General features: G+C 40.9%; 2 protein-coding genes across 13 annotated transcripts in view; one reads left to right on the forward strand and one right to left on the reverse strand.

The window, feature by feature from the left end:
• GREB1L (GREB1 like retinoic acid receptor coactivator) overlaps positions 1-9,291 on the forward strand; it is a 143,262-nt gene extending 133,971 nt beyond the window's left edge. For 5 of the 7 annotated variants that reach the window (XM_074576807.1, XM_074576808.1, XM_074576804.1 and 2 more), the window contains 6 exons: positions 114-279; positions 1,015-1,242; positions 2,662-2,803; positions 3,936-4,136; positions 5,333-5,471; positions 6,517-9,291. In XM_074576807.1, coding sequence (XP_074432908.1) covers positions 114-279; positions 1,015-1,242; positions 2,662-2,803; positions 3,936-4,136; positions 5,333-5,471; positions 6,517-6,680 — 1,040 coding nt within the window. In that variant the 3' untranslated portion in view covers positions 6,681-9,291. The remainder of the gene's footprint in view (positions 1-113; positions 280-1,014; positions 1,243-2,661; positions 2,804-3,935; positions 4,137-5,332; positions 5,472-6,516) is intronic. The other 2 variants (XR_012585715.1, XM_074576809.1) reach the window with 2 other exon arrangements.
• A 978-nt stretch (positions 9,292-10,269) lies between these two features.
• ESCO1 (establishment of sister chromatid cohesion N-acetyltransferase 1) overlaps positions 10,270-25,290 on the reverse strand; it is a 33,633-nt gene continuing 18,612 nt past the window's right edge. For 3 of the 6 annotated variants that reach the window (XM_074576811.1, XM_074576813.1, XM_074576812.1), the window contains 5 exons: positions 24,550-24,681; positions 17,088-17,177; positions 14,517-14,660; positions 13,435-13,622; positions 10,270-11,256 (listed from right to left, as the gene is read on the reverse strand). In XM_074576811.1, the coding sequence (XP_074432912.1) occupies positions 11,109-11,256; positions 13,435-13,622; positions 14,517-14,660; positions 17,088-17,177; positions 24,550-24,681 (702 nt within the window). In that variant the 3' untranslated portion in view covers positions 10,270-11,108. Of the gene's footprint in view, positions 11,257-13,434; positions 13,623-14,030; positions 14,220-14,516; positions 14,661-17,087; positions 17,178-17,767; positions 17,891-24,549; positions 24,682-25,290 lie in introns of those variants that run through there. The other 3 variants (XR_012585718.1, XR_012585716.1, XR_012585717.1) reach the window with 3 other exon arrangements.

Raw genomic sequence — 25,290 nt, forward strand, 5'->3', positions numbered from 1 at the left:
CTAAGTTCATAAAGGGTAATGACTGCAGATGTTCATATAACCTTTCTCTGAAAGGAGAGAGTGATAAAGTCTAATAAAGATCTTTGTGTGTCTTCTTTATGGTATGTTCTCAGGTGCTGCCAGGTTTCTTATTAAGGAACTTTCCTACCACAATCTAGAACTGGAACGAAACCGCTTGGAGGAACTGGGAGTCAAGCGCCAGTGTGTGTGGCCGTTCATCGTGGTCATGGATGACTCCTGCGTCTTGTGGAACATGCATAGTGTCCATGAAGCGTCGAGGTAAGTAACCACCCAGCACTGGGGTCCTTGAGCTGATCCAGCACAGGCAGCAGCACACTTGTGACTTAGGCTCATCTCTAGCATCTGACAGGGTATGAAAGACCAGACAACTGGAAAAGTTGGGCAGCTGGAGATGCTGGTAACATGCTTGAAATATTGCTAAGCAAAAGTAGCTTTCAGCAGTGGCTTTGGTGTAGTAACACCAGGCTGCCTGTCCAAAGGGCCTCATAGAGGTCATTATTCACTCAATTATTATTCAGATAGCCCAGGAACCGTACACTTGGACACGAGATATGTTGTCTAAATGCAAAAAATCAGCTCTCTCACTCAGAGCAGTGGGAAGGCTGTAGATTTGTCCTGTTGACCGCCAACATCCAACCTCCTGCTGTTGAACACTTCCACATGGCTCTTACCCTTACATCTGTGTCCCACAGTCAGTACCATCAACAATCCTCTGCTTGTGATTGTTCTTTGCCTAAAGCCACTCTTGCTTTTAGTCACAATTGAGTGATTTCTCAGTATGTTACTTCTCTGATTTGTTTTGATTCAATTTATGGTTCTCAATGAAAACAGTTTATTTTGGGAACTTTAGCTTTTTAGAAGGCATTAAGCTCTTGGCAGTTGTTAATGGGATTTCTCGGTCCTCTGTATACACGTATGTGTATATATATGCGGTGTATGTTATATAAAAATAATAAGCTATGTTTGTACGTTGTGTATGCTCATGTTTTGCAGCCAGTCTCTGGAGCCTGGGGGTTCCAGCAAGAATGTATCTCTGAAGAGTGTCCTTCAACACATTGAAGCCACCCCCAAAATTGTTCATTATGCAATACTGGGTGTTCAGAAATGGAACAGCAAGCTGAATGCCAGGAAAGCAAAGGCTCCATTCTCCAGGTGCCACGTGCATGATTTTATACTGCTCAACATAGACCTGACCCAAAACGTGCAATATGATCTAAACAGGTAGGCAATATGTATATGTGTGTGTGGTAAAATAGTATGCTGTCATGATACGAATCTTGTCAACATATTTCTAAATCCTGTCAAGATACGTAGAAAGATCCTGTCTAAGGTAACGAGCACACAATCACAAAAATACAACACAGAGGGATATCTATTGCATCTGAATGAATACGGCATCAAAATAAACTTACCGTCAGCCAAAAGAAGTGGGAGAGACAGACTGCGAGGCCAAGAGTAAGGGAGGGCTACAGAGGACTGAAAAGGCAGGGGAAAAACAAGAAACTTCAGGAGAAATAAGTAACCGCAAGACCAAAAATTTAAGTTATATCATTCACAGGAAGAGCCTGGAGCTTCCATACTGCCTCTGTAAGAGGCAGGAGCCTCTTGCATGACTAAGAATAAGAGGAATAAGAGTGTAGGTAATGGTTGAGCCATTGGTATGTCAAATGCTATGAGGAGGGATTCCTTGTATTTCCTTCAGAGTCAGCTATCCTCCCTATTGCCACTTGGCTTCGCATTAAAAACAGATGCATAAAAAACTTTCCACTGTTTCCTTCCTTTTTTCCCCTTCTCCTCGCCTGACTCCATCCTAAAGCATTTGCGATAAAGCACTGTTATCATGTTATTATAGACGGAAGCGATACCCAATTCCCCAGCCAAGTGAGTTTAGAATAAACCCTATTTCTGTTAGCCACAGACCTGGCCTTGGGGCATCTCACCGTGGTCTCCTACTGCTGTTTTCAGGGATCCTGTATATTTGAGTTGGGAATTGTAGGCTGTCAGTGCAAGCCGGGGTCTGGTGTGGCTTCCAGAGCTCTTGATTTCACATTCTCTGGATGGTTGAGTCACGAGATTGGAATCAGCCCACAGAAGTGAGCAATTACATTGTAAATAGCGCAGGATAAACATTACTTCTCAGCTGCTTTGTCTCGCCTAGCCAGATATTTGTCAAAGCCACAGTTATCTCCAGATTCCAGCTCATCAAAAAATACATCATATAGAACTGGCTTTTTCAGAAGTGGAGGCTGATCGCTGCAGAGCTTCTCTCAGTTCTAAAATGTATATTAAAAAAAGAACTAAAAAGAAGAAAAGAAAGGAAAGGGTGGGGAGGAAATGATTGAAGCCAGGACATGAGAGGGCTAGCCAGACCTGCTATGGGGAAGGAGAATGCAGGCGCACTGAAAAGTGAAGACTTGTTTGGTCTTAAGGTGGGCCAAAAGTTGCTTTCCTACACTGGGAGCACATTAAAGGAATGAGTCTTCAGAGCCGGTGTAGAGAATTTGTTTAGGCATCATATCGGATGGTCTCCAAAAACCTCTGCTGAGCCCGTTCCAGTTCATTTCAGCAGCGGCTGTGTGAATGCTGGCTCACGCGCGGCAGCCACACAGCTGGTTTAGTGATCTTGTGTTTAATGTCCAGGTATTTCTGTGAAGATGTAGATTTTAATCTGCGGACAAACAGCAGCGGCCTGCTCATCTGCCGCTTCAACAACTTCAGTGTCATGAAGAAGCATATTCAGGTTGGAGGACAAAAGGACTTTGTCGTTAAGCCAAAAATCATGGTGAGTGTGGATGTACGCTCCGTCATACGTAAAGGGTAAAATTGGGACCTTTTTTCCCAAGAAATAACGAATTCTGTAGCTATATTTTGTGCTTATTTGACATGTGACATTCATGGCCTACTCCATGGTAGGGCTGCCACAGCAGAAATAGAAAATAATAAATATTTTGCTAATTATGAGTTACTAACCATAATCCTCATAATCTATTAGAAGGTGGACCAGGTTTGGAAAGAGTTTGGTCTAGCTGTTCAGTGGTATCTCTGGCGGAGGAAGAATTTGCGGACGTACACTCTGATCGAAAGCAGGCGAGTTGTACTGGACCCAGTTTTAAAAATTTTAGCACAGCCACTAGTTTCCAGCGTTCACCGGTTTGTGGTGACTTTCAGTCCTTGCGCTTGCTGACAAAAAGAGACCTGAGGAAAGGCACGGAGAATTGGAACCTTCTGAAATCCACCCAGCAAATCCAAGTATTTATAAAAACGGTGTGGGGATACCGAAGATTTTATCCAGAGTATAAAAGCCCGTGCCGGCTTTAAATGGAGTTATATTTCAAAGGGTTGGTTTTAATCTCGGAATCTTACAGTTTGTGATGCTGGTGGTTTTTAAATACATGTCATACCACCTCTCTTTTAAAAACAAAATAACCTCCGTATTTCAGATTTAACTGCCTAAACCCTGGATTCGAGTGTTTGGGGAGGTCATTTGCTGAATTTTCCTTTTCTTGTGGTTGCAGTGGAGTCTGTAGTGATGGACTGGCCTATGAGAAAACTCCGTAGAAAGCGTTTCCTGGGGGTGACTCCACACAAGGAGGATGTCATTTCCCATACTGTCCAGGAGTAAGGCAGGATGAAGGGCGCTGTGACAATTTGACCTCCCTATTTTATGTCCCTTCTTCAGGCAAGCAGATTATCCACAAAAGTACTTGGCAACCACAGAACAAGTAATTCATTTATTTCAAATGAATTCGATTCATTCGACTTTCAAAATCGAGCGGGGGTTTTTGATGCTTTCCCCCGGCTTTCTCTCTCTTCCTGCCCTGTCATGGTGATCCCTTCCCCAGCAAGAGGAACTCCTGCAGATCAGATACACTGAGTAGGTGGATTGAAAGGGGCTCCCCTTGGTTTCATTGCAGGTTTCGGACAGCCTGGCACCAATAATGCCTCTTCAGTATGTCTGCGCCCCTGACAGCGAGCATACATTGTTGGCAGCCCCGTCGCAGTTCCTCCTGGAGAAATTCCTTCAACATGCGACGTACAAACTCTTCCCGAAGGCCATTCATAACTTTAAGAACCCGGTACTGGCCATTGACTGCTACCTGAACATCGGGCTCGAGGTACAAAATATTTGCAGGGATAATGGGGACGAGTAAACGCAAATCTTTACTTCCACATCTTTCTCGTGTTGAAACCCCCTTCTTTTATGAGCCCTCAGCATCAAGGGTAGTGTTTGAAAGACTTTGGTCTCAAACAGTGAGTCTCTGCTGTTGGAGATAAAGGACTAACTCCACTGGAAGAGCTGGTGGTAAAGCGTCCTCGCTGGCTGGTGGGGGTGGAGACCAGAGTTCTGTGATGGACTGATGTGATTTGCAAAGGAGTTGGGCCTGTCCGTCTGAAATAATATTTCACGTGAAGCAAAAATCCAAAAGTGATGCCATTCTTGACGGAACTTGGTGTGCTGCGTAGCCTGTACAAAAACTATCCACAACTTTTTTTTTAGATCACTGTCCTATCATACAGCTTTTTATTATGTGTTTGATTTGTCCTTGCAACAAATATGCTATGGCTGAGAGAGTTTCTGATACGACCCTTGTCTGGTGGCTTTGCTTCACTGAGGGACAAAGCTCATCCTTTGTAATGCAGCTCTCCTTTTAGATGCTTTGCTTTTTACGAACCTCGGTTTCTAGGGGAAATAGGTTTTTGCAAGTATGTCTTAGATGTCTGTAGGTAGGGAGATCAGAATTTTTGAACCTATCGGTCACTTTGAACTGTGTCTGAAGCAGGGTCAAAGTCCAAGAAGGGTTTTGCTCTGACAAATTTTATGGAGTTCCATGGCAAAATAGAGAAGAAACCCTTTGCTACAGAACAGCCATCATGGCACTGAAACGCAGGAGAGCCCTGGTGCTGGGAACCACTTAGTTGATGCTTGCGGTCAGCAAGAGAAGACGTTGCGCCAGCACACAGGAGTTCAAGCTGCAGCAGTTTCAGCACTCGTGGAATTGCTTACTGTCTGGCAAGTGTCGTCTTATTAGAACAATCTAAATAATCTTAACAGTCGTTATAAGCAGGTAATTCATAGAGAAGCAGCAAATCAAACTGAATTACGGAGAGCCCTGAAGTAACGTGTTGCAGAAGTTTGTCCTGTTGTTATTTCCTGGGGGAAGTCTCAATACTGCTCTCTTGCTGGCTTGTATTTTTACCAGCACCAGCTGACTCGCCAGTTATCACTAAGTTATTTTCCATTCCACTGACAGTCTTACTTAAGCATTTTCTGCCACAGAAGCGCTTCCTTTCTTTTCCCCTTCTGTTTCAGGTGGCTATGTGCTACGTTAGCTCCCGCCCCCACTCCGTCAACGTCAACTGCGAAGGGGTGTTCTTCAGCGGACTTTTGCTCTATCTCTGTGACTCCTTTGTTGGCGCAGACCTTCTCAAGCGGTTCAGGTTTCTGAAAGGTAATCTCATTGCTCTGCTGGGCATCCCGCGTGCCTTCCTGCCAAGTGATAGCACGGAGGGAAAGGTAGAGGGATAGCCATCTTCCATTAAACAGCTCCATTATTTTTACAGTTAGTGCTGCCATTGTTTTCAAGAGGAATAGACGGAGTGGTTCTTTTGGGAGTGCGTAAAACTTGTGTTCCTGTTGGTAAAAAGTGCAAGTAATCAAGCCTTCGCTAAGCTTTGATAAATTCCATTTGTTAAATTATTTTAAAGTGACATCAAATGGAAATAGGTGCAGAAAAACAAGGATACGTGGTAATCAGTCAGTGACTCGTGCAGTCAGCAACTTGAGAGTTCAGAGCATGGGTGTCACTGGTGAAGACGAGAAATTCTGCTCTAGTAGTCTGTCTATAAAGGTGATAAATACTCCGTACTGTAGATTGGGGCAGCTCTTAACTGGAGGGTGATGGGGTCTACTTTATAAACTATATAGAACTTTATAAACCTCGTCTCAAAATCTTTCTTCATCGTTTTATCTTAATACTAACAAATAGAAAATTGCCGTCTGTATTCAGGAATGCTAAAGAGCGCTAGAGAGCTCCAGTGCATTTGTGGTGGCCTGGCTGAGCCATTTTCCTCTCACGCTGAGGGAGGATGGTGATGGGGAAAAAAAGAAAATTAAAAAAAAAAAGTAGACTTTATTCTTTTGGCACAATTACCAGTAGTCATTTAAGGATCTTGGGTTCAAGTTAATGTCCTCTCTGCTACGGCTGATGACAGACTCATGGAATGGTTCGGGTTAGAAGGGACGTGGTAACACCAGTCGGGGAGTGACGTCCTGCGATAGAGAGCAGACCCCGCACCACCCTGTCCCTGCCTTCCCGCAGACAGACACACGCGCCCCTGGCCCAGGGGCCGGGCCCGGCCGGTTGTTGATAGACCCCTGCTAATACTCTCTTTTCCTACCCAGCAGCAGTTTTCTTTAAAATACCTTAGGAAAATGAATGAAGGAATTGCGAGTTGTTACTGTCCCTGAGAATCTAACGTGCTTTTCAATCGAAGGTGCCACCCTGTGTGTCATATGTCAAGACAGAAGCTCGTTACGGCAGACGATAGTCCGGTTGGAGTTGGAGGATGAGTGGCAATTCCGCCTTCGGGATGAGTTTCAAACTGCTAACAGTAGTGATGACAAACCACTCTATTTTCTTACCGGACGCCATATATAAGCTTTGCTAAGACATCGCTAACAAAGGAAAAAAAAAAAAAAAAGAACTTTTTTTTTTTTTTTTAAGAAAAAAAAGTACAATCACTGTGGAGCAAAGTGCAACCAATATTTATCTAGACTGCTCTAAAGGATTCCCCACAATTTCTGAAGTAGGCTTTATTCCTAGGGATAAAATTGCCACGTCAGTCACGATTTAAAGGATCCTGGATTCCAGTTGTTTTCCCATCAGTCCCAACCGCCGACGCTAATCACCCAGCCGACCTAGATCTTCCGGGATCTAGGAAGAGGATGTAGTTTGAAGAATCCTTTTTATATTCAGCTGAGCGAGGGGAAGAGCCTGCTCTGGGCAGCTGCTCGCTTGAATGTGTTACATGAAACGCAACCCAGCACGTGGAATTTATTGAAGATACGTGGGGGGAGAGCCCACCGTGTCTCTTCAGCTCTGTACCGCGGTACAGGAATACTCAGGGGTTTGAAACTACAATATAACGTAGATATTTGTACGAAAAGGAATAGTCTCATTCTCTGTGCAGTGTTAGTTTGAAGTTTGTAACTGTGTGTATGTGTTGAAACTGTCTTTGGCAAAATTTCCACAGGTGTTCAAAGTTTACTACTTAAACCTGAACAAACCGGCAAACGCGTGGCCGGCACTGTGCGCCCAGGTTCTCCCGGCAACGTTCTTTCATCCCATTAAGGCACCTCCTCCTCGACTCCAGGGACAAAGCGAAAGGCTTCTGGCGGATGCTCTCTCCTCAGTTAGAGGCCAGAACAACTCGCCAGCAAATCACCTTCAGCTTCTCACTCCCATTAGTTCTGAAAACCTGTGGTCCGTCCTCCTGTCCGTATGGAAGCAAGTCGTGCCGTCCCTCTGATGCCTTCGTGGTGGGCCGTATGCAACTTACTCTCCGTGTCCTTTCCACTCGACTCCGGTTGGCTGCAGAGCCGAGGTTCCGTCTTGTCATGTCATAACCGTCTGTGAGGCAACATCCCCAAAAAAATGTGCAGGAGGGCAGCGCTGCCCCAGCTGGAGCGGAGAGAAACAGAAGGTATTTTCCAATGGCTCCAGGGGGCAGCGGGGGGAGAAGTCCCAGGGAGCTGAGAACGCTCAGGAGAGATTGTCCAGTGGCAAAGATCATCGAATGCGTCACCTAACACTGTCAGCCCTTTACCTGTTTTGATTAACTTCTGTAAATGTTGGTTGTAGCGGTAGTCGCACGTTGTTCTTACTTACCGGCATTTTACTGATCTTTGTTAAGCTGCTCCGGGATGAACTCAGTGCAGCAGCTTTTGGTTGTCAGGGTTAAATCGTAGCGGTCCTGTTCTGCTCCTGCCGTTAGCACGTGTTACCCCTCGGAGGTTCCCATACAAAACCCCTAATCATCTTCCCGCACGTCGTCACCCCGTTATTAAAAAGAAAAATGCAGAGTCGTCTTAAAAGCGATTCAGGAATATCAGTTTACTCCCCCTAAAAGCAATGGAATTAACACGTCTTTGTACGTGACCCGCAACTCATTGGAGAAGGACCTGCCAAAGCTGCATCTTTTGGGGGTTTTTTGATGCATAGTGTTAATTAAGCAACTTTTTTTTATCTTGTGAAAAGAGATGTTTACAGATGAAAAAAACATATTCAACGGAGGCTAAAGGAAAATGGTTGGCGTGTTAACGTGGCTTAACTCTGATGCTGTAAATTTAGCAAATTTCAGCTGAGCAACCCATTTCTGTAAACTTATTTTTCATTTTCCTTCAGATACAACCTGCCTTATCTATTTTAACACTTGGAAGAAGTAGGGATATAAAAGATGCCTCTTGAAGCTCTTGATACACACCTGAATGTATTCCAGTAGTTCTGGTTCTGCCGGAAGGGCTTGAGGCCAACCCCGAGTCTTAGCGCAGTGTAGACGTTTCGGGTATTACGTGTCCAAAAATGGTTTCCTTTTTGTTTGTGTATTTGATGTTTGCACTAAATTCTTAAAATTCCAGGTGCTGAGCCTGCTCTGAGGCGTTAGCCCGCTGGGGAAGCAGCGTGGAATTGTCCTGAAGGTTGAGAACGCAGGCAGAAAGTCAGCGGTTATTTCCCAAACAAGAGTAAACCCGGTTCCTTAACGCTCTCCCGGGCGGAAGCGAGGCGTTTCGGCAGCGCTCAGCCAGCGCCAGCGGCACAGGCCTGTCCCCCCGGACACATGAACTGGCCGCCCCTCAATTCCTGGGAAGGTGACCGTTACTTGACATCTAAATTAATTGCCGTTCCGTTTTGGTTTTAAGCCTCCCCGTCAAGGCCATTCTTATGAATGTATTCAAACTGGCCGGCGTTATATTTTACCTGTAGATGTTCTTGTCTATTCACAGGTTAAATTTGAATGTAAACTAAGATTTAAAGAATCATATGCAGATGCTTTTTGCTTAACTTATGTAATTGCTTTTTTGTGACTTTCGGAAGAGGGTTAAAAATGTTGCTTTCCTAGTGTAAAGTTTTCTTAACCAAAAACTTGGTGAATTTAGCTTCACTAGTCAGTCTACCTCATGTTATTGTTTATGACCTGAAACTGTCTGAAGTTGTGGCTATGGTATGTTTATAATGTGCTTTCATTAAATTGGGATATATTAAGTTACCATTCCAGACTGCCTCTCTCCTCACCTCTACTTTGCAGGGGAGGCTCCTCCTTTCTCCCTTCAGGCACAGCAGCGCTTGCCCCTGAGACACCCACGCGAGTCCCGCTTGTCCGTGTTGTGGAGTTCAGGGGGGGCCACTGCCAGGATGAGAGGCCTTTCGAACTGGGCACTGGTGCTCCCGGGAGAGCAGCTTTGTGTGGGGCAGAGCAGAGGGAGGGGGTACACAGCTGTAAATGCCAACTTTTAGCCCCCTGAAGTATAAGCAGTTGAAAAACGTGCTTGGAAAACACGCTTGGGTGTTGCTCAGGCAAGAACTCAAGAGAAGCAGGAGCACCTCAGCCCTTCTCCCTTTCCACGCCTACCAGAGAGGATCCCCTTCACCTTTCCTGTGACCCTGCACCACTTTCATGCCAAAGCCCTTTACATGTCGCTCACAAGCCCCTTGAAAATTACAAGTCGCAGCTTGGCAACAACAGCACCCACAGCCCAGGGCTCACCACCACGCAGCTACTGCCCTTTTAAGGTCTCTGAATAAGGTTTCAGAGGTGGAGCGAGTTCTTTGCTTTAGCTCTAGGCCGAGGTTAAGGACGGCACAATATAAACACGTGTTTCCTAACTGCACACGGGTTCCAAAATTAAACTGTAAGATGGAAAAGATTTAATTAAATTTAAACTTATATTGCGTGTTAAGCTATTAGTCAAGGCTGGAGGCATCAGGGCTGGCCGTACTGTAAACCCCATAGCAGTAGGGTATCGCTCCTGAGCTACGGGGGGGGAGTGGATCCCTGGGGTGTGAGGCAAAAGCCTTGTGACAAAGGGTGTTGTGACGCCAAGCAGGGACAGATACAGCGACTCTGTTCCCCTGTTCTCCACAGATTGTATCAAAACCACACACTGCCATTAGCCACTACGGTCATATTTCACACACAAAAGCATGAAATATGCTAAAGATTCACTCACACTTCGGTATCGATACCAAGTAACTTTAAAAAAAGCTATCAAGTATTTTATTTTTAATCTATCTACATTATGTACAGATCAAGAAAGGCCACAGCAGTTTTTCAACATACAAACCCTTTAAAAGAGGAGAGATTTATGAAGGAGTGACAAGTATCAAAGTGAAGTCCACTAACAAAGGTATATACTCAGCACAGAACTTGAAGGAAAAGGACGAGAGCCCCAGGCCTCGGGGTCTGTGTTCCACCTTTGACTCTACAACTGGGCTGGGGGCAGAGGGGACAGGGGCAGAACAGGTTTCTGCCGCTGGTGACACCCAGTCGGGTCCCTCACACCTGCCAGCGCACCCTGGAAGCACCGGGCAGTCTGTGAGGGTTGTCACCCACGACAACCACACCGTAACGCTTCTTGCCTGGCTGCGGTCGAGTGTAGCCTTCACCTCTGTCAAGCAGGGAACGGGTAACGGCCGGAGCCGGCTGCCGGAGCCGGCGGCAGGCGATGGGCAGCACTGGTATATCACCGCGTTACGAACTTCAGCGCGTACTCGTCAGCGAGACTAGGAGTCTTTGCATTAGTTTACAGTCCACTATGAACAATTTTCTGCTGCATGTAAACATGACTAACTAGATAAAATACAATCAAACTTTTGTAAAAGTTAATAAAATAGCTTTCTTTTAGAAAAACAAAAGTTAGCCTATTACTGCATTGTTTACAATTTTAATAAAATAGTACAACCTTTTGGTTGTTACCAGTCCTGAGTTCACTGTAATAAAAATGGCCCTGGCTTCTGCTGAAGGTCTGCACCCGCTCGGGGCGTTCCGGCAGAAGTCTCCCAATAAAAAGGGAATTCCTTCGGGAGCAGTTAAGTCTGGTGCTGTCCGTTGAGGAAGTTGTATACCAGGAACTGGCCGGTGCCACAGTACTGCGTCGCAAAGAGTTTGCCATCGGGAGTGGGGTCAGAGAAAGCGATTTCTTCTTTACTTAAATAAGAGCCATAGATGAAGTTGCTCCTGTTTAAAAGGAGAAAAAAAAAAAATTACCCTCAAGGAATAACGCAAGAAGATTTATGTTATTAGGCCACAAACCATTAATTGTGTGTCACGGACATTCAAAAGGAAGAAGCTCTAATAGGAGGAGATGGCTGTATTTATGAGAGCTATCTCCTCCTTCCGAATGGCGAGGAGAATCGCTTGTTCTGGGAGGGTTTTTACAAAGTTTTAGTATTTTAGAAGAAACGTTCATACAGAGTAATTGCTTGCGAGCTGCATCAAGAGGTCACAGTTTTAGAAAAAGTTTGAATTTACTCCAACTATTTCTTCATAGAAAAGAGACTGCCCGGACTATGACTACAATCACTAGGAATGGAAACATCAGCTACAAACAAGTGCGGGTGGATCTAGAGGGGCTGAAAGGAACTGATGAAATTTTAAGTTCCTGGTGTAAAAAAACCTACATTTGACATTTGGATGAGAGCACATCTTGGATTAATTTAGAACATCTAAGAACACACCCTTAAGGCATAATTCATAAGCGATACACTTTCAGTAATAACTAACTATATGAAAAGAAAGACTTGATTTGCTTAACTTCTTAATGAAAATATTTTATGTATGTTTTATTCTTATTTGAAGAAAGAGGAGAGAATCAAGGGATACCATCGTACTTTTCCGGATGGCTATGTGCGCAAATTTAGAAAACCGATCTCAAGCTGTAAGACCTTGATCAGGGGCAGGTAACATTTATCCGTGAAAACAGAAGAACCTCCTATTAAATTTAAATTTTTTAATTCCTATAAAATAAACTTACATGTACTTGCAGAGCAAGTATGAACTTTGATGGACATAGGAATGTCTTTTAATTATTACCAGCTTTATTCCCTTCTCTTTAGTCTATTTAGGAAGATTTTTGCAAGATCCTTAAGACAGACTGACTGGGTTTTTGTGACTGCAGGTCGGCTGTGAAAGCTTGAGTGAAACAGGGCAGGCATTCTCAAGGTGGACTCAAGTTTACACCAGCTGTGACAGATATCAGACTTTTCTACAATCCAACTGAGCACCAAAATAACACGCGGCTCTTTTGGTTGAGCCTGTTTTCTACTAAGGTAGCAATGAGCTAATGGAAGGCCAAACAAGCACCAGAGCACAGGGAGCAACTCCGGCTGTGCTTTGGGGAAGAAATTCTTCCTTTAGAAACAGTTTCTAGGAAGCTACTGAATACACAATTAAAAATCAGCCAAAAATAAAACTAAATCATCAAGTTAACACGCCTATCTGAATACAGCTTCACAGTCAAAAGCTCAGGCAGAACATGATCTGATAAGAACTTTCTAGTTACTCCACCAGCCACACAACATGCATTCTGCAGAGCAGAATCGCTTTGCTGGGCTCTCCAAATACCCAAGAGGGCAAGGACTCTTGGCAGACCCAGGAGTAGCTGTGCCTCAAGCTCCAACAAGGCGCCTGGCACAAACCTGACAGTAGTGAGACCGGGGTAGTTCTTGACATCATTACTCAGAACGGGCGCTTGAACTTCTAGGAAATGTCACTGGAAGAAACCTAAGGTCTGGAGATTCAAAATGTTTAACATTTATCTGAACAGTAGCGCGGATGTTCGAGTCCTTTTATGGACCTAGTGCTTAGCGTTCAGCTGAATACACTCATTGCTACCTACTAAAGCTCCAGGAAATTGAAAATATCTCATATCTCACTGAACCTCAGTAAAGAAAAAAAAAAAAAAGTACAGTTGGAAGCCACCAGACTATATCAAATCATTTGGTGCACTCATCTGTTCTTTGCCCTCTTTCTACCTCTAAGGAATGGATGTTCAGCCAATGATTAGGTCACGGTCCTTAACACTTGGGTAATCTCACACTTTGACCAAAGACCGTCTCATTTCCTTCACTCCCAATGACCTCAGAGGAATTACCCCAAGCTCATTGGCAGTCTGCGAGGCTGACTCATTACAACTGCACTTGGCAGAAAGACTTCGGTTCAAGACAAGCTATTTCAGAATAATGGCCCTTAGTTATTGAACCCCACATAATACCAAAATTGTCAACTGTGCTCAAATCTATGTCCCCAGTGTCACCAGCAGCTTCAAAATACAAGCCTGAGACACACAAAGCAATAAATGTCTTGGACTGAGTTTCATCTAAAACACACGTAACCAAGGAAAGAACTTTTTATTACCTGAGACACTCTATCATCCGAGAAGCAATCTTCTTTCGACGCATCATGCTGAATACCCATATTCGACTAATCCCACAAATAGCAGGTTCTGGAGAAGTGGAACAGCACCACGCTTTCTGTCTTTCAAATATGACTTTTTCATTTTCTGAACTGACTTCTGGAACCTTCTCTTCTATAACTCTGTAGCCCTGCGGGTGATGTAAAAAATATTTGTCACTATAAAAGCAGCGCTAATGACTAACAAAGTAATTCTTGTGTAATTTATTTCAGTTAAACATATTTACTTGCTAAAATGCCTTACCAAAAAGACTGCGTATTTGTGTCACATTTAATTTCTCTTAACAGTTTCAAAATTGGAGCAGATGATAAAAGATTAAACCAAAAAACCCTCTAAAGCTTATCCAATTTAAAATAACAGCAACAAGTAATCCAATTCTTACTACCACCTGTATTAAAGCATTTACATCAATTTCTCTGACTTTGACTAAGATTGTTTTGCTTCTTGTCTGCTGCTCCCAAGGGACAGTAGAAAACACCACAGTTTACCAGGGAACCCACAGAATATGGGACAAAGTTCTGACATCAGTTTTCAGTACCGCAAGTGGCAGCGCGACGTCTCGTCCTGCTCTCCACGGCACAAGTTGTGCCCTCTGCTGGTCGCTGTGGAGCTGTTTGACCCCTCACTGATTCAACTCGCTCCTACACAAAACCCACTTCTCCATCCACCTTGGATTTCTGCCGGGCAGGGAGCTCAATCTGCTTGTCAACAGGCAGGAGGTGCCAAGCTACAACAGCAGAGGAAGAAAAATGCCACCCTTCGCCTGTAGACAAGCAGGTCTGAGCCAAGTATGGCACCAGACACGAGTGTCGGCTCAGCATGGAGTCTACAAAAAATGAAGAGCTACATTCCAGAATGGTCTACCACCAGAAGCCTCCTCCTTTCTGGAGAAGACATACATGGAATAGTTATTTGCTAAATGTTTAGACTTAAACTCTCAGGTAATTCTATAGTTTCAGAATGTCTGGAGAACAGAGTCACTAAGCACTGACATGGGTTGCCTTTCTCCAATTCAATCACTTACCCACTGGATATGTTCTGCAATTAAACAGCCGATAACTTTTTTGTCGTTAGAAATAAAAAGAAGAGTTTTAGTTCTAGAGTAACACATAAGCGGCGCTTGCTGAAATCCCAAGTCATTGTCTACCATTTCTCTAATTTCTTCAACCTGTCAAAAAAGGTTTAAATGCTGTTTAGGGAAACACATGTAAATATACATTTGTATAAATATATACATTTGCAAAAATGCACTAAGGTATCAAGAACACTGAAAGTTATTCCAGAAGTTAAGGATTTCCCTAAGTAACCTGCAACACATCAGTCCACATAAACGTTCCTTAAATAATACCCAGCTGGAAATAGGAAGAGTAGGGACCTCTAAGTCAGCTTCCATTAAGTCCAAACTTCAATTAGTCAAAGGCTAATAAAGAGAACGCAGATAATCAAAGTGTGGACTCTGATATTCTAGAAGTGAGCGAGATCTATGCCAAAAGCTACACTAGCTTAGCTGAAGGTTTTCTGTCTGTTACTTTTCAAGTTTTGAAAGATCTAATCCATCAAGGCTTTTGAGCAGATGACAGCAAGCGCAGTGACAAGGCAGATAGAGAATGTACGCGTTTGTTGTAAAGGAATGAGTAACTGTTGTCTCTTTCCTCAAGCCTTCTGCTCTTCCATTAGCTTTGCAAAGAGTAACTGAAACCAAAAATAAAATTTTGTTTTATATTAGTAAGTTTAGAAGAAATACATAAACTCCAGCATGAATGTAAACTAAAGCTTATTCATGAGCTGAGATTTTGCTGGGGAATCCTTGCACAACCATTGAAACAGCCTCCACCATCCCTCTGTCATCTCTGCCACTGTTTGCGCTGGGCTGGCCACTAAACCAGACAGAAATAAGGTGGCCTTTCCTATGTGGTGCATTAAACAGCATAAACTTCTTTAACACATATTGTACTTACATTAGGAAAGCAAAACTAGAATTACTGATGCTACAAATATATGAAGTTAGTACTGATCGAATGAAAATTGTGTTAAAAAATGCTTTTAAAATAACTTTTAAGAGGCACGGTATCAGTTACTCTCTAACCTTCAGGTACCAGTATTTAATGACACACTTAATGACATGTCTAATTAGCCAATTTGAAACACTAAGTAAGCATTCTTGAAGTCAGTCATCCACAGTGGTGACATCTGTAGATTCTCTGCATAGGACAACAGAGAGCTCAATCCTAAATGACTTCATTTGCTACAGTCTTCCTTTTCTCTGCCCCATTTTTTAAGTAGCCCTGTAGCTACTTAAATAGCACATTTTAAGTTATTTTTTCTTCAGCCATTTTAGTAAAAAATGAATGTACTAAAATTAAGATAACACCACCAGAGAAACAAAACTTAATAAATACTGTAAAAAGGAAATTTGTAGTTTCTTGTCAATTCAATAACTTAAAAAAGTCTATGTTAGTCTAAAGAAAACCCACTACAGTCATGCCATCAGAAAAAACTCTCCTGGGCATCAATTCAGCCTGCAAAGGTCCCTTCCAGCCTCAACTATTCTGTGATCCTGTGATGGTGGCACTGTAAAAAAGCACCTGTTAGTCACAGCAAATCCCCAGCGAAACAGAATCAATGTCATGCTACTGAAAAAACAAATGTAATGACATATTAAGATGTATGAACACAGGCTAGCCAGCAAGACACCAGAGTACCCTGCTGCTCTAAGTCTCCACTAGTGTACCGTGCCCAGCTTTAGATAAGAGTTTCAAGAGAGACATGAGACATGGCATAAATGGAAATCATCTAGAGCAGAGTATGACAATGATCAGAGCTCTATAAAACATTATTTCGGAGTATAAACTGAAAACCAGCACATCCTGTCAATCTCTTTAAACAATCAGAGCTTGTTCAGGCACAAAAAAGCTGTTGCAAAGAGGGAAAAAAAGGATGTTTTCTACAGCTATGGCAGCATGATTAGCACTAATGAGCTTAAATTGCAGTATGGAGATTCTGTTGGACATTTAGGGAAAATTTCCTAATGTTACGGATAACAAAGCACCATAACAGAGTCTAAAGAGGTCAGCAAAACCTCCAGTGGTAGAAGTTTTAGAAAGCTGTCAGATGCATCGTAACCAGAGCTGATCCTGCTTTGGACTTTGGAATGGACTAGATGACTTTTGAGGCCACTTTCCACCTAAATCTGATTTGATCCAAAAATCTTTTAGGGAATGGTGCCACATTCATGCTGTATAATAAAATCAATACATTTCAGTTTGTTTAAATATAACAGGAAGTTTGTATTACCTAAAATATCTGGCAGACATTCAACAAGTATATTAGAAAAATAAATAAATAAATAAAAATCAGTTGGTTGATGCTGTCCCCACCCCCACCTTCCACTCCTGCTCAGACCCATCCTCTCTGTGGAGAGAGCAGCAGTGCACAAGAGTGGGATGTCCAACATGTTTGTGGAAAAAGCTACAGAACCACTGCAGTTTTAAGTCCAACTTCAGCTGCTCACACGTTAATTATACAAACTTTACTATGAACATTGTCATCACTTACATGAAAGCAAGATATACAAGTCCCATCCTTTTCACCATACCTTTTTAAGTGCATACTTGGGGTCATCAGGAAGAACCATTATTATCTTTCCATCAGGATATTCAGCCAAAATTCTCTCCTTTTTCCAGCCCTAAATAAAACAAACACTTATCTAAACCATACATGAGATGTACTTTTACAAACAGAAATTGTGTATTATTGGTCTAGACACTGAATTTATGCAGAGACTTCACACTATTTAGCAGTTGCTTTGCTAGAGAAGGAAACTTCAGCTAGCTTTTTAAAATGAGCACAACAGATATAATATGATCTTATTTATACAATAATTTATACAATAGCCTAACTATATCTAGAAACAATTTGTGAAAGTGCCTTATAATTTCCCAACTAGATTTTTTTCCCCCAGGACTGCAGTGCAAACTGAATTTTAAAACAGAAGTAGCAAACTCAGCTCACATAACTGATTTCCAAACCTATGTAATACTCATTTTCCGAAGTCCAGTGAATGGGAAAAACCCTAAGTTTTAATAAAAGATTTCTTTTTAACATAGTTACCTCCACAAATACACACTCAGTTTTAAAGTTTGGCATGCGAAAGACCTCCAGGAGGTTCTAAGTGAACTGATTGGCATGCAGTTGCCCAAAATGTAAGGAATAGTTTGTTACTGATCATAACTGTTAAAGCCACAAGAAGGATACTAGAAAAAATTTTATAACTACCTTCTAAGAATCTAATGGGGAAGGAGGCTACGTTGTGTGTATCTGAAGTATAAACATACTCAAAAAAATAGAGGTAATTAACTCTTCTTCAGATCCACACTCGTGGTGAATAATGAGCAGTACCTGCATGGAAAAAAACAAAACAAAAAAGCCACTTAAATCTAGTAAGATGGGACTGGTAGATATTAGAACTCAAGTTGCTTTGATGGGACCTAAAAATACTGAATGCAGAAGTAAATTCAGCCACTAAAAAGGCTGATCTACAAGTCTTACTCAAAGCAACTTTAAATAAAAAAGCCTTTGAAGAAACAATATTGATGGAATAATTCTCATTGAAATCTGTACCTTCCCATAAAATAATGTTCAACTAAAGACCAAACAATGGAATTTGGCACTGAATGAATGCCATATATACTACCACAAAAAGTGACAAACTTAAGTGTTATAATAATACTCGGTCTGTATCTCATTTTAATCATGCTGATTTTACTCCCCTACCCCAAACAAGACATGATGAGAATAATTTTAGAAATTTATCTACTTGCTGGAAGCCCTGGAACTATTTAAGTGTAAGTTTAGCATCCAGCACGGCAATGGTCGCACCACAGACACCATTTTAATCCTGCCTGCTTTCCTTCTCAGTAGTAGTTGCATTAAATACCAACACAAATGAAGATCCTATTTGAATTTATACACATTATGGTCTGAAGACAAAGGGGAGCAAACAGTGTCCCAATATTCAGGTAAGCAGAGAAGAACAATTTGTGGGATTGTGACGTGCTTTTTTGAGACTGTTAGAAAAGGTGTCAAAAGATTCAGGCAAGGATTACTACTCTACAACCTCAAATGCCATCCTCTCTCAATTTTTTGTCTTTTGCTGCCTTTTGGCTACCTGTTTGCCCTGCAAAAGCTTTCTGAAGCCTAGTTTAAACCAACTGTGACCATCACCCAGAAGGTAAATGCAATGTTCTTGACAAACCTACCATTATAGCATCCAGAATGTTGCAGGCCCAAGGCAGAACACTAAATTTTAGGTTGCAGGCCTAACACAGAAAATTCAGCCCTAAATTTTTAGTTAAGCTATCCTGTTAACACTATAGCCAGGTATTTCCAACAAAATGAAATACGATGGAAGAAAACATTTCTGAACATCATACTACTGTTACGCTTTTAAGCAACAGTGTATTTGCAGAAGTCTAAAAATAGTTCTATAAAAATACAATAATTGACTCTCTAATACTTAGAGCTCATTATTTTCATAATTGTCCAGCTGTTTATTTTCTTAAGTGATTGGTATAATTCAGGGACTGATCAGGAGGGGTAGTTTCTAAATTGAAGTATTTTGGAATTTATTCTGAAATGTGTCTTTTAGATTAAGCTTTCCAAGAAGTTTCTGCAAACCCTAAGCTCAACCAAGATTTTTAGTGAAGACATTTTAAAGTCTTATTCCTTTGTTACTGATGCAGCTCGGAGAATTTCAAAAAGAAAAACTAACATTTCACATAAGTATCTGCATCTTTATCGTTCAGCCTTAGTAGGGAATGAACTGTGCTTCCTATAAACCACACAAATGGAAGTAATGCACATGACTGATCACAGCTCTGTCACATTTTAACACTAAAGCTGTTATGGAAAATGGGATATATCTTCAGCTGGGACTGGTCGTATTAGATACCTACAATACACAAAATATGCTTTAGTACCAGTATCTTGCATGTGGTCTGAAGAGGATCTCCCCTAACACACCTATTACCGTTTTGTTGTTTTGGGTTTTGTTTTGTTTTTAAAAAAAACAAAACCCCACTATTTAAACACCGTTAAAACAAAATACAACAGCCTGCAAGGTATTTCAATCACTGAGAACTAAAGTAGGACTCCTTCACTCAGGCAGATGGCAAGAAAACCTTGCTGTAGTAAGAAACAAAAGCATTATGCCTGCAATATACCTTATAATATTCTACTGCAAAAATTGCTTTTCCCTTCCTTTTAATTTACATTACTTTAGGGCATTAAGACTTATTTACTGTTGAATCAGATGCCCAAGCATTGACATATGTTGCTTGTGATGACCAAAGTTGTCAAAAGGAAAGCTATTGTTTCCACCGGGATACATGTTCTGCAAGGCCTGGAGTAAAAGAACATGATTGTACCACTCCTCCCCGATACTGGAAGTCCATGATCAACAACAGACTACCTACAGCCAGCAGCAGCAAGGCACATTCAGCCTAACCACCACAGCTGGGCAGACTGGGGCTGTACAGAGCCCCATTGGTTTGTAATAACTGTTGCAATACCCTCCTCCCTTCCATGCTACAGCTATTTATCCTATAAGTATTTGTAAGCATTTGAGAACATAAGGCAACTCTGCAATGCACAGGTAACTCTTTTCTAATCTACCTCTAACCTCTCCTCCTAAGTGAAACAAGACTGAAGATTGCTTCTGCTTGTTTATTACGGTGCAATAGCAACAGAATTCCAAAAGAAAGAAATAATCCAAAAAAGGGCAATAGAGACAAGCAATAGCTGCCACGTCAAGAAATAGTGCAGACAGTAATTACCGCTACACTGTGTAGTGCATTGCTTTCACTGGATATTAAATAAGTATATAATGAATAACATAGAACATGGTTGCAAAGATGGCTCCAACATTAATAGTACATTAACTGAAATCTTCAGGGCTCAATTTCACATGAACTATGTTCTGCTTATAGTTTAAAATAATCTCTGATGTAGATTTGTCTTTAAAAGCAATAAGTTAGAAGACACAATAGGCTGCTTCCCATGCATTTCCTCATATTTTAAAATCCTTACATAAGAGAATGAAACGGGACAGCAAACCTGGTATCTGTATACGTCAGTTCTGATTTGTCTGTACTCCGTATTTCTCAAGTGAATTCAAATAAATGAAAATTGGTGGTGGTTTTTTTCTTATACCATTTTTTCCTCAAAAATATTGAGGTAGTGAGAGAAATGTGGTTAATCCTGTATAACTCTCAGTCTTTGCTAAGAAAAGCGTTTATGAAATTTTCTCCTAATAATTAAGTTTAGCATGAAATTTCGTGCACTTTGAACCTTGAAAATTTGTAGCAGAGAAATAGGTCTACTTCATTCTTCTTCCTGACTCCTTCATCAAATTACAGATATTCTGCCTCCCTGTCCTATGACCTTAACATGGAGAATGAGGTTTTGACTGTAGAACACATTAAGATCCTTGGATGTAACTATTAAATACTACCCCCTGCTAAAACTAAGATTCTCACAGAAGATAGGTTAGAACTTTATCTGCAGTATTACTAAGTTTTATATTGTACAGATGTATCACTTTTGGAATTAATGCAAATCAAGACAAGCATGAAATCTTTCTAAGATGACAAAGTTCACCACTGTCTTAGGTCCCAAAAGTCAAATGTTGCCTTTTTTTAATATCTGAAAATCATAAGAACCTCAACAGATGGGTTTGGGTGCAGTTACAGCAGAATAGATACTGAAAATTTACCAGATTGGACATTAGCTCAAATAACAGCTTTTTCTATTGTCGTCAGCTCAAGATATTCTTAACTAAGAGGGTGAGCTTGAAATAATAATACATTAACTGCATTCACATCAGGCACCTGAATCCACAGGCATTTCCTAACTTAAGTTTTTGGCTTTGCAACTTAAAAACATCATTAAAAATAATGTCTTGCTCTTAAAGTTTTGCAGAAATACTAAGTTGATACTATGTGGTATCACAGAGAGGATACACAATTGACATTGTGAGGTATCACAGCTAGAGGACTTTATAAAACTGAACCACGTATCCGTCCCACAAAGTTATCCCACTGGAGTTAACACTTGATGTATGTCATCACTTAATGCACGCACATGCTAGAATGGCATATTTTTTCTGAAGACTTTCAGATGTCTGAAACCAGAAGGACAGTGAGACAGATTCCCACGTTTGTCTGCAGTAGGGGACATCTCCCACAGCAATCTATTCCTGCTCCAGTACTATCTTTGATCACCTTACCTTCCTGCTTATTCAATTTGCACACTTCTATTAATAGCAAACAGCACCCTTCAGAAAACCCTATCACTCCTTGCCAATCTTCTGTACCCAAATTTAGAAAATGTCATTAAACTTGCCAAACCTTCTGTCTCCACACAAGGCCTACAACTTCCTTATTGTCTCTATAAGGATATCTCTAGGCATCCATGACAAAACAAGTATCCCAATACCATCTCCTTGTTAGCCTGTCGTACTTCTGGGGGCATCACGAAATTTCTAGAGACACCTAAATAAATTTTTTACTAAAAGAAACAAGATAGGCCTTTAAAAATAACCAAACAAAATTATATTTTGATTAAGAGAGTAAATAATTTATTATTTCCAGTCAAACTATCTTCTGGCTACTGAGTACTTTCAAAAAATCCACTAAGCAGCTGCATGCAGGCAGGCAAGACACTAACCGTTTTCACACTTCCCAGCAAGAAGCTCTAGCACGATAATGTACATAGGCCTTCTTTTTGTGATTCTGAGAAATGAATCATCAATAGAACTACTAGGCCCTGTAACCAGAGTTTTTCCCCCAAAAGGGAGGAAAAATGCAAAAAGTCTTCTCAAGTCAGACTGGGACTGCATAATGTGGCATGAAGAATATGAATGACAAGAGAATGAAAAATGTTTCTAAGATACCTCAGAATGGCCTCCAAATCAACAGTAATACCAAATATATTAACTACATAAAAAAGAATATCTGGAGAGCTAATAAAGTAACATACCAAGGTCACCAAGACTAGATGTTCCTGGACCAGAAAGTCTAACCAAGAAGTTACCAAGACTTTCTCTAGTACAATTTTTTTTTAATCCCATGATACTACTGTCCAGTTAACACTTTCTGTCAGGGAAAGGAAAGTAGTTATAGTTTCAACACAGTAACTATATACAAATATCTAGAAACTAAGCATATCACACCTCCGAGCCATCCTCCCAACAATCCCCACTAGAAACTTCCTAGTAAAACTAGGATAACTAGCAATCATTCTTCTAGTATTTCTGGATGACTAAGAATTAGCAAGTGGAGACTTAATGTACTAATTTACTGGCAAGAATGCTTATCTCTAAAATTCAAATTATCTTCTAAGAGGAGGTGAGGATGTTTCTGTCATGGAGACGTTACCACAATACAATCAACCAAGAACCACTGACTATGGGTCAAATGACTAGTGTTAGTTAAAGACTTATCTATTTAACATGGCAAAAGTTACTTATCCATGCAGAAAACAGTGTCAATCAAATTGTCACAAGAAAAAAAAAAATCAGAGGGGAATTTGAAGACTCATAAGACTCCTTCCTTCACCTCTTACTCTACAAGTTTCTGTTCTAGAATAAGCACCTAAATCATCGCTCTATAGCCATCTGTGATGTCACAAAACACAACTAGAGTCTTAAAAGATTTCAGTGATAGAACATGCATACAAGTGATAAATTTCAGCTCTTTCAACTTCCGAAATATTCAAACTTCAGTGCAGCTTCCTACCTACATGAACATAGCAGCTTTAAGTAACTATTGAACTCATTTGCCAGCTTCTGTCCCAAAGAACTAACACCATCTTCTGTAAATTATATTTACATCTTTGGAAACATTCAAGATCTGAAAGTACTTGGCGGGGGTGGTGAGGGACAACAAACAGGAATAAAATGAGGAAACGTATTACATGCTGCCATTATAGCGTATTGCATTCCATCATACTTTCTACCCAGTCTCACCCCCACAACGTAGCTAATGCGTATCACAAGAGATCTTTCAAAGTGTCTGGATTTTTCAGCAAAACTAACAAAGAACAGAACAAATACCAGAACTATTTACCAGATAGTTTCAAACACTTTAGCTATGAAGATACATCTCTAGATTTGTAAACAGCGGGACAAAATTGAGCTTGAGATTTCAGAGTAGCCCAACAGTCATTTGGTACCTACATGAAATGAATTGGTGGCCTCAGTTCAGTTATCCTGGAGGTCTTATCTACTCGAGTGTAGAGTACTGAAGGTAACATGTGTGATAAAGAAAATAGACTTTGTGGATTCTGCTCTGGATTTCAGACATGTGAACAGGTATTTCCTATAATTCTTGTAATATCAGCTAGTGTGAAGTAGCTGATTTTACAATGTACTCTAAATTGTACAAAATTTTTCAAATCTGAGCTTTAATATAAGAGATATACTCAGATACAGCACATATAATGAAGTTATGCAATAATACTTTGGACTTTATGCTTAAAGATTACAATCACGCTATAAATGCGGTAAAGTTTCAATATACTATAAAGTTGTATCAGCTGGATTCCTAGGCAGTCTCACTTCAAATTACACATAATTAAGAAAAAGTAATTTGGAAGTCATCTAAGATTACACAATTAGAAAAACGGTATCTTCAGCTCTTTGTCTGACTATTAAGCCAACCATTGCAAACACCAGTTGTACTGAAACCTCTATTTAGCGCTTTCAGAACAGTTACGTTCCTTTGTTTTCCTATCACCACCCTCAACCCCCCAGGATTAGGGAATTGTAACAGAAAGAACACAATGGCAATGAAACACCACTATCCTACTAAGTATTTTTATACCTTACATATAACCTGTCTACCATGGCTCTTAAGAACATTTATTTCCCAAAGTAGATTATTTCTGGGCTACTGTGGTACTAAGCTATTAAAACACAACATAATGTAATGCGAATTGTAAGTAGCACACAGCAAATAGAAGATAATGCTTCTGTCTTTACAAAGATAAGGTTTTCTTACCACATATTTGACAGCACTTATGAACTGGTTATGAAATAGCAGATGTTGTGTTTCATCCTCTGGATTTGATGCAGTGTAAAGCATTCCACAAATATTACAGGAAATAGCACCGAATCTCTTCTGTCCTGCATCCTATTAAAAAAAAAAAAAGAAACAAAAAAAGAAAGGTATTTGTCAATTGCAAGCACAGTAAATACAGTTTAACAGAACTAACCAGACATGTCTTTTATAACTTCCCTTCTGGAAACTCAACACAGAGGCTAAAATGGAGTGAACCAGGAGAAAGAACAAGTACAGAATTTAGAATTCCATCTTTCAAAAACCCACACAGACCCAAAAGGCACAGGCATCAATCGCAGAGTAAACTCTACCTAAAATTAAAATTAGCTCCACCTCCATTAGTTTTGAATAGATGACTTATTTTATGAAATACAGAGAATTAATCCTTTGTTACCCTATTTGCAGTAAACATAACTTCCACAAAGAAAATTCCCACATCCAGCCCCACGCTATTTGGTTTTCCCTGCAGTTCTGCTGCTGCCTCTCTTTTGGTTGCGAGTTGCTTTGAGGTGGGCCAAAGGTGATTCATTTTCTGAATGTTCAGAAGGATATTATAAAAAACAAAAGTTACAGAAATAATCATTAAGAGCAGCAATAGGTCTGCAACAGCTGATCACTACCTTTTAGGGTTTTATGAAAACCAAATATTTCAAAGCAATCAAATAGCATTATGTTTTTTTA

The sequence above is a fragment of the Larus michahellis genome, chromosome 2, assembly GCF_964199755.1.
Source record: "Larus michahellis chromosome 2, bLarMic1.1, whole genome shotgun sequence".
Taxonomy (NCBI): domain Eukaryota; kingdom Metazoa; phylum Chordata; class Aves; order Charadriiformes; family Laridae; genus Larus; species Larus michahellis.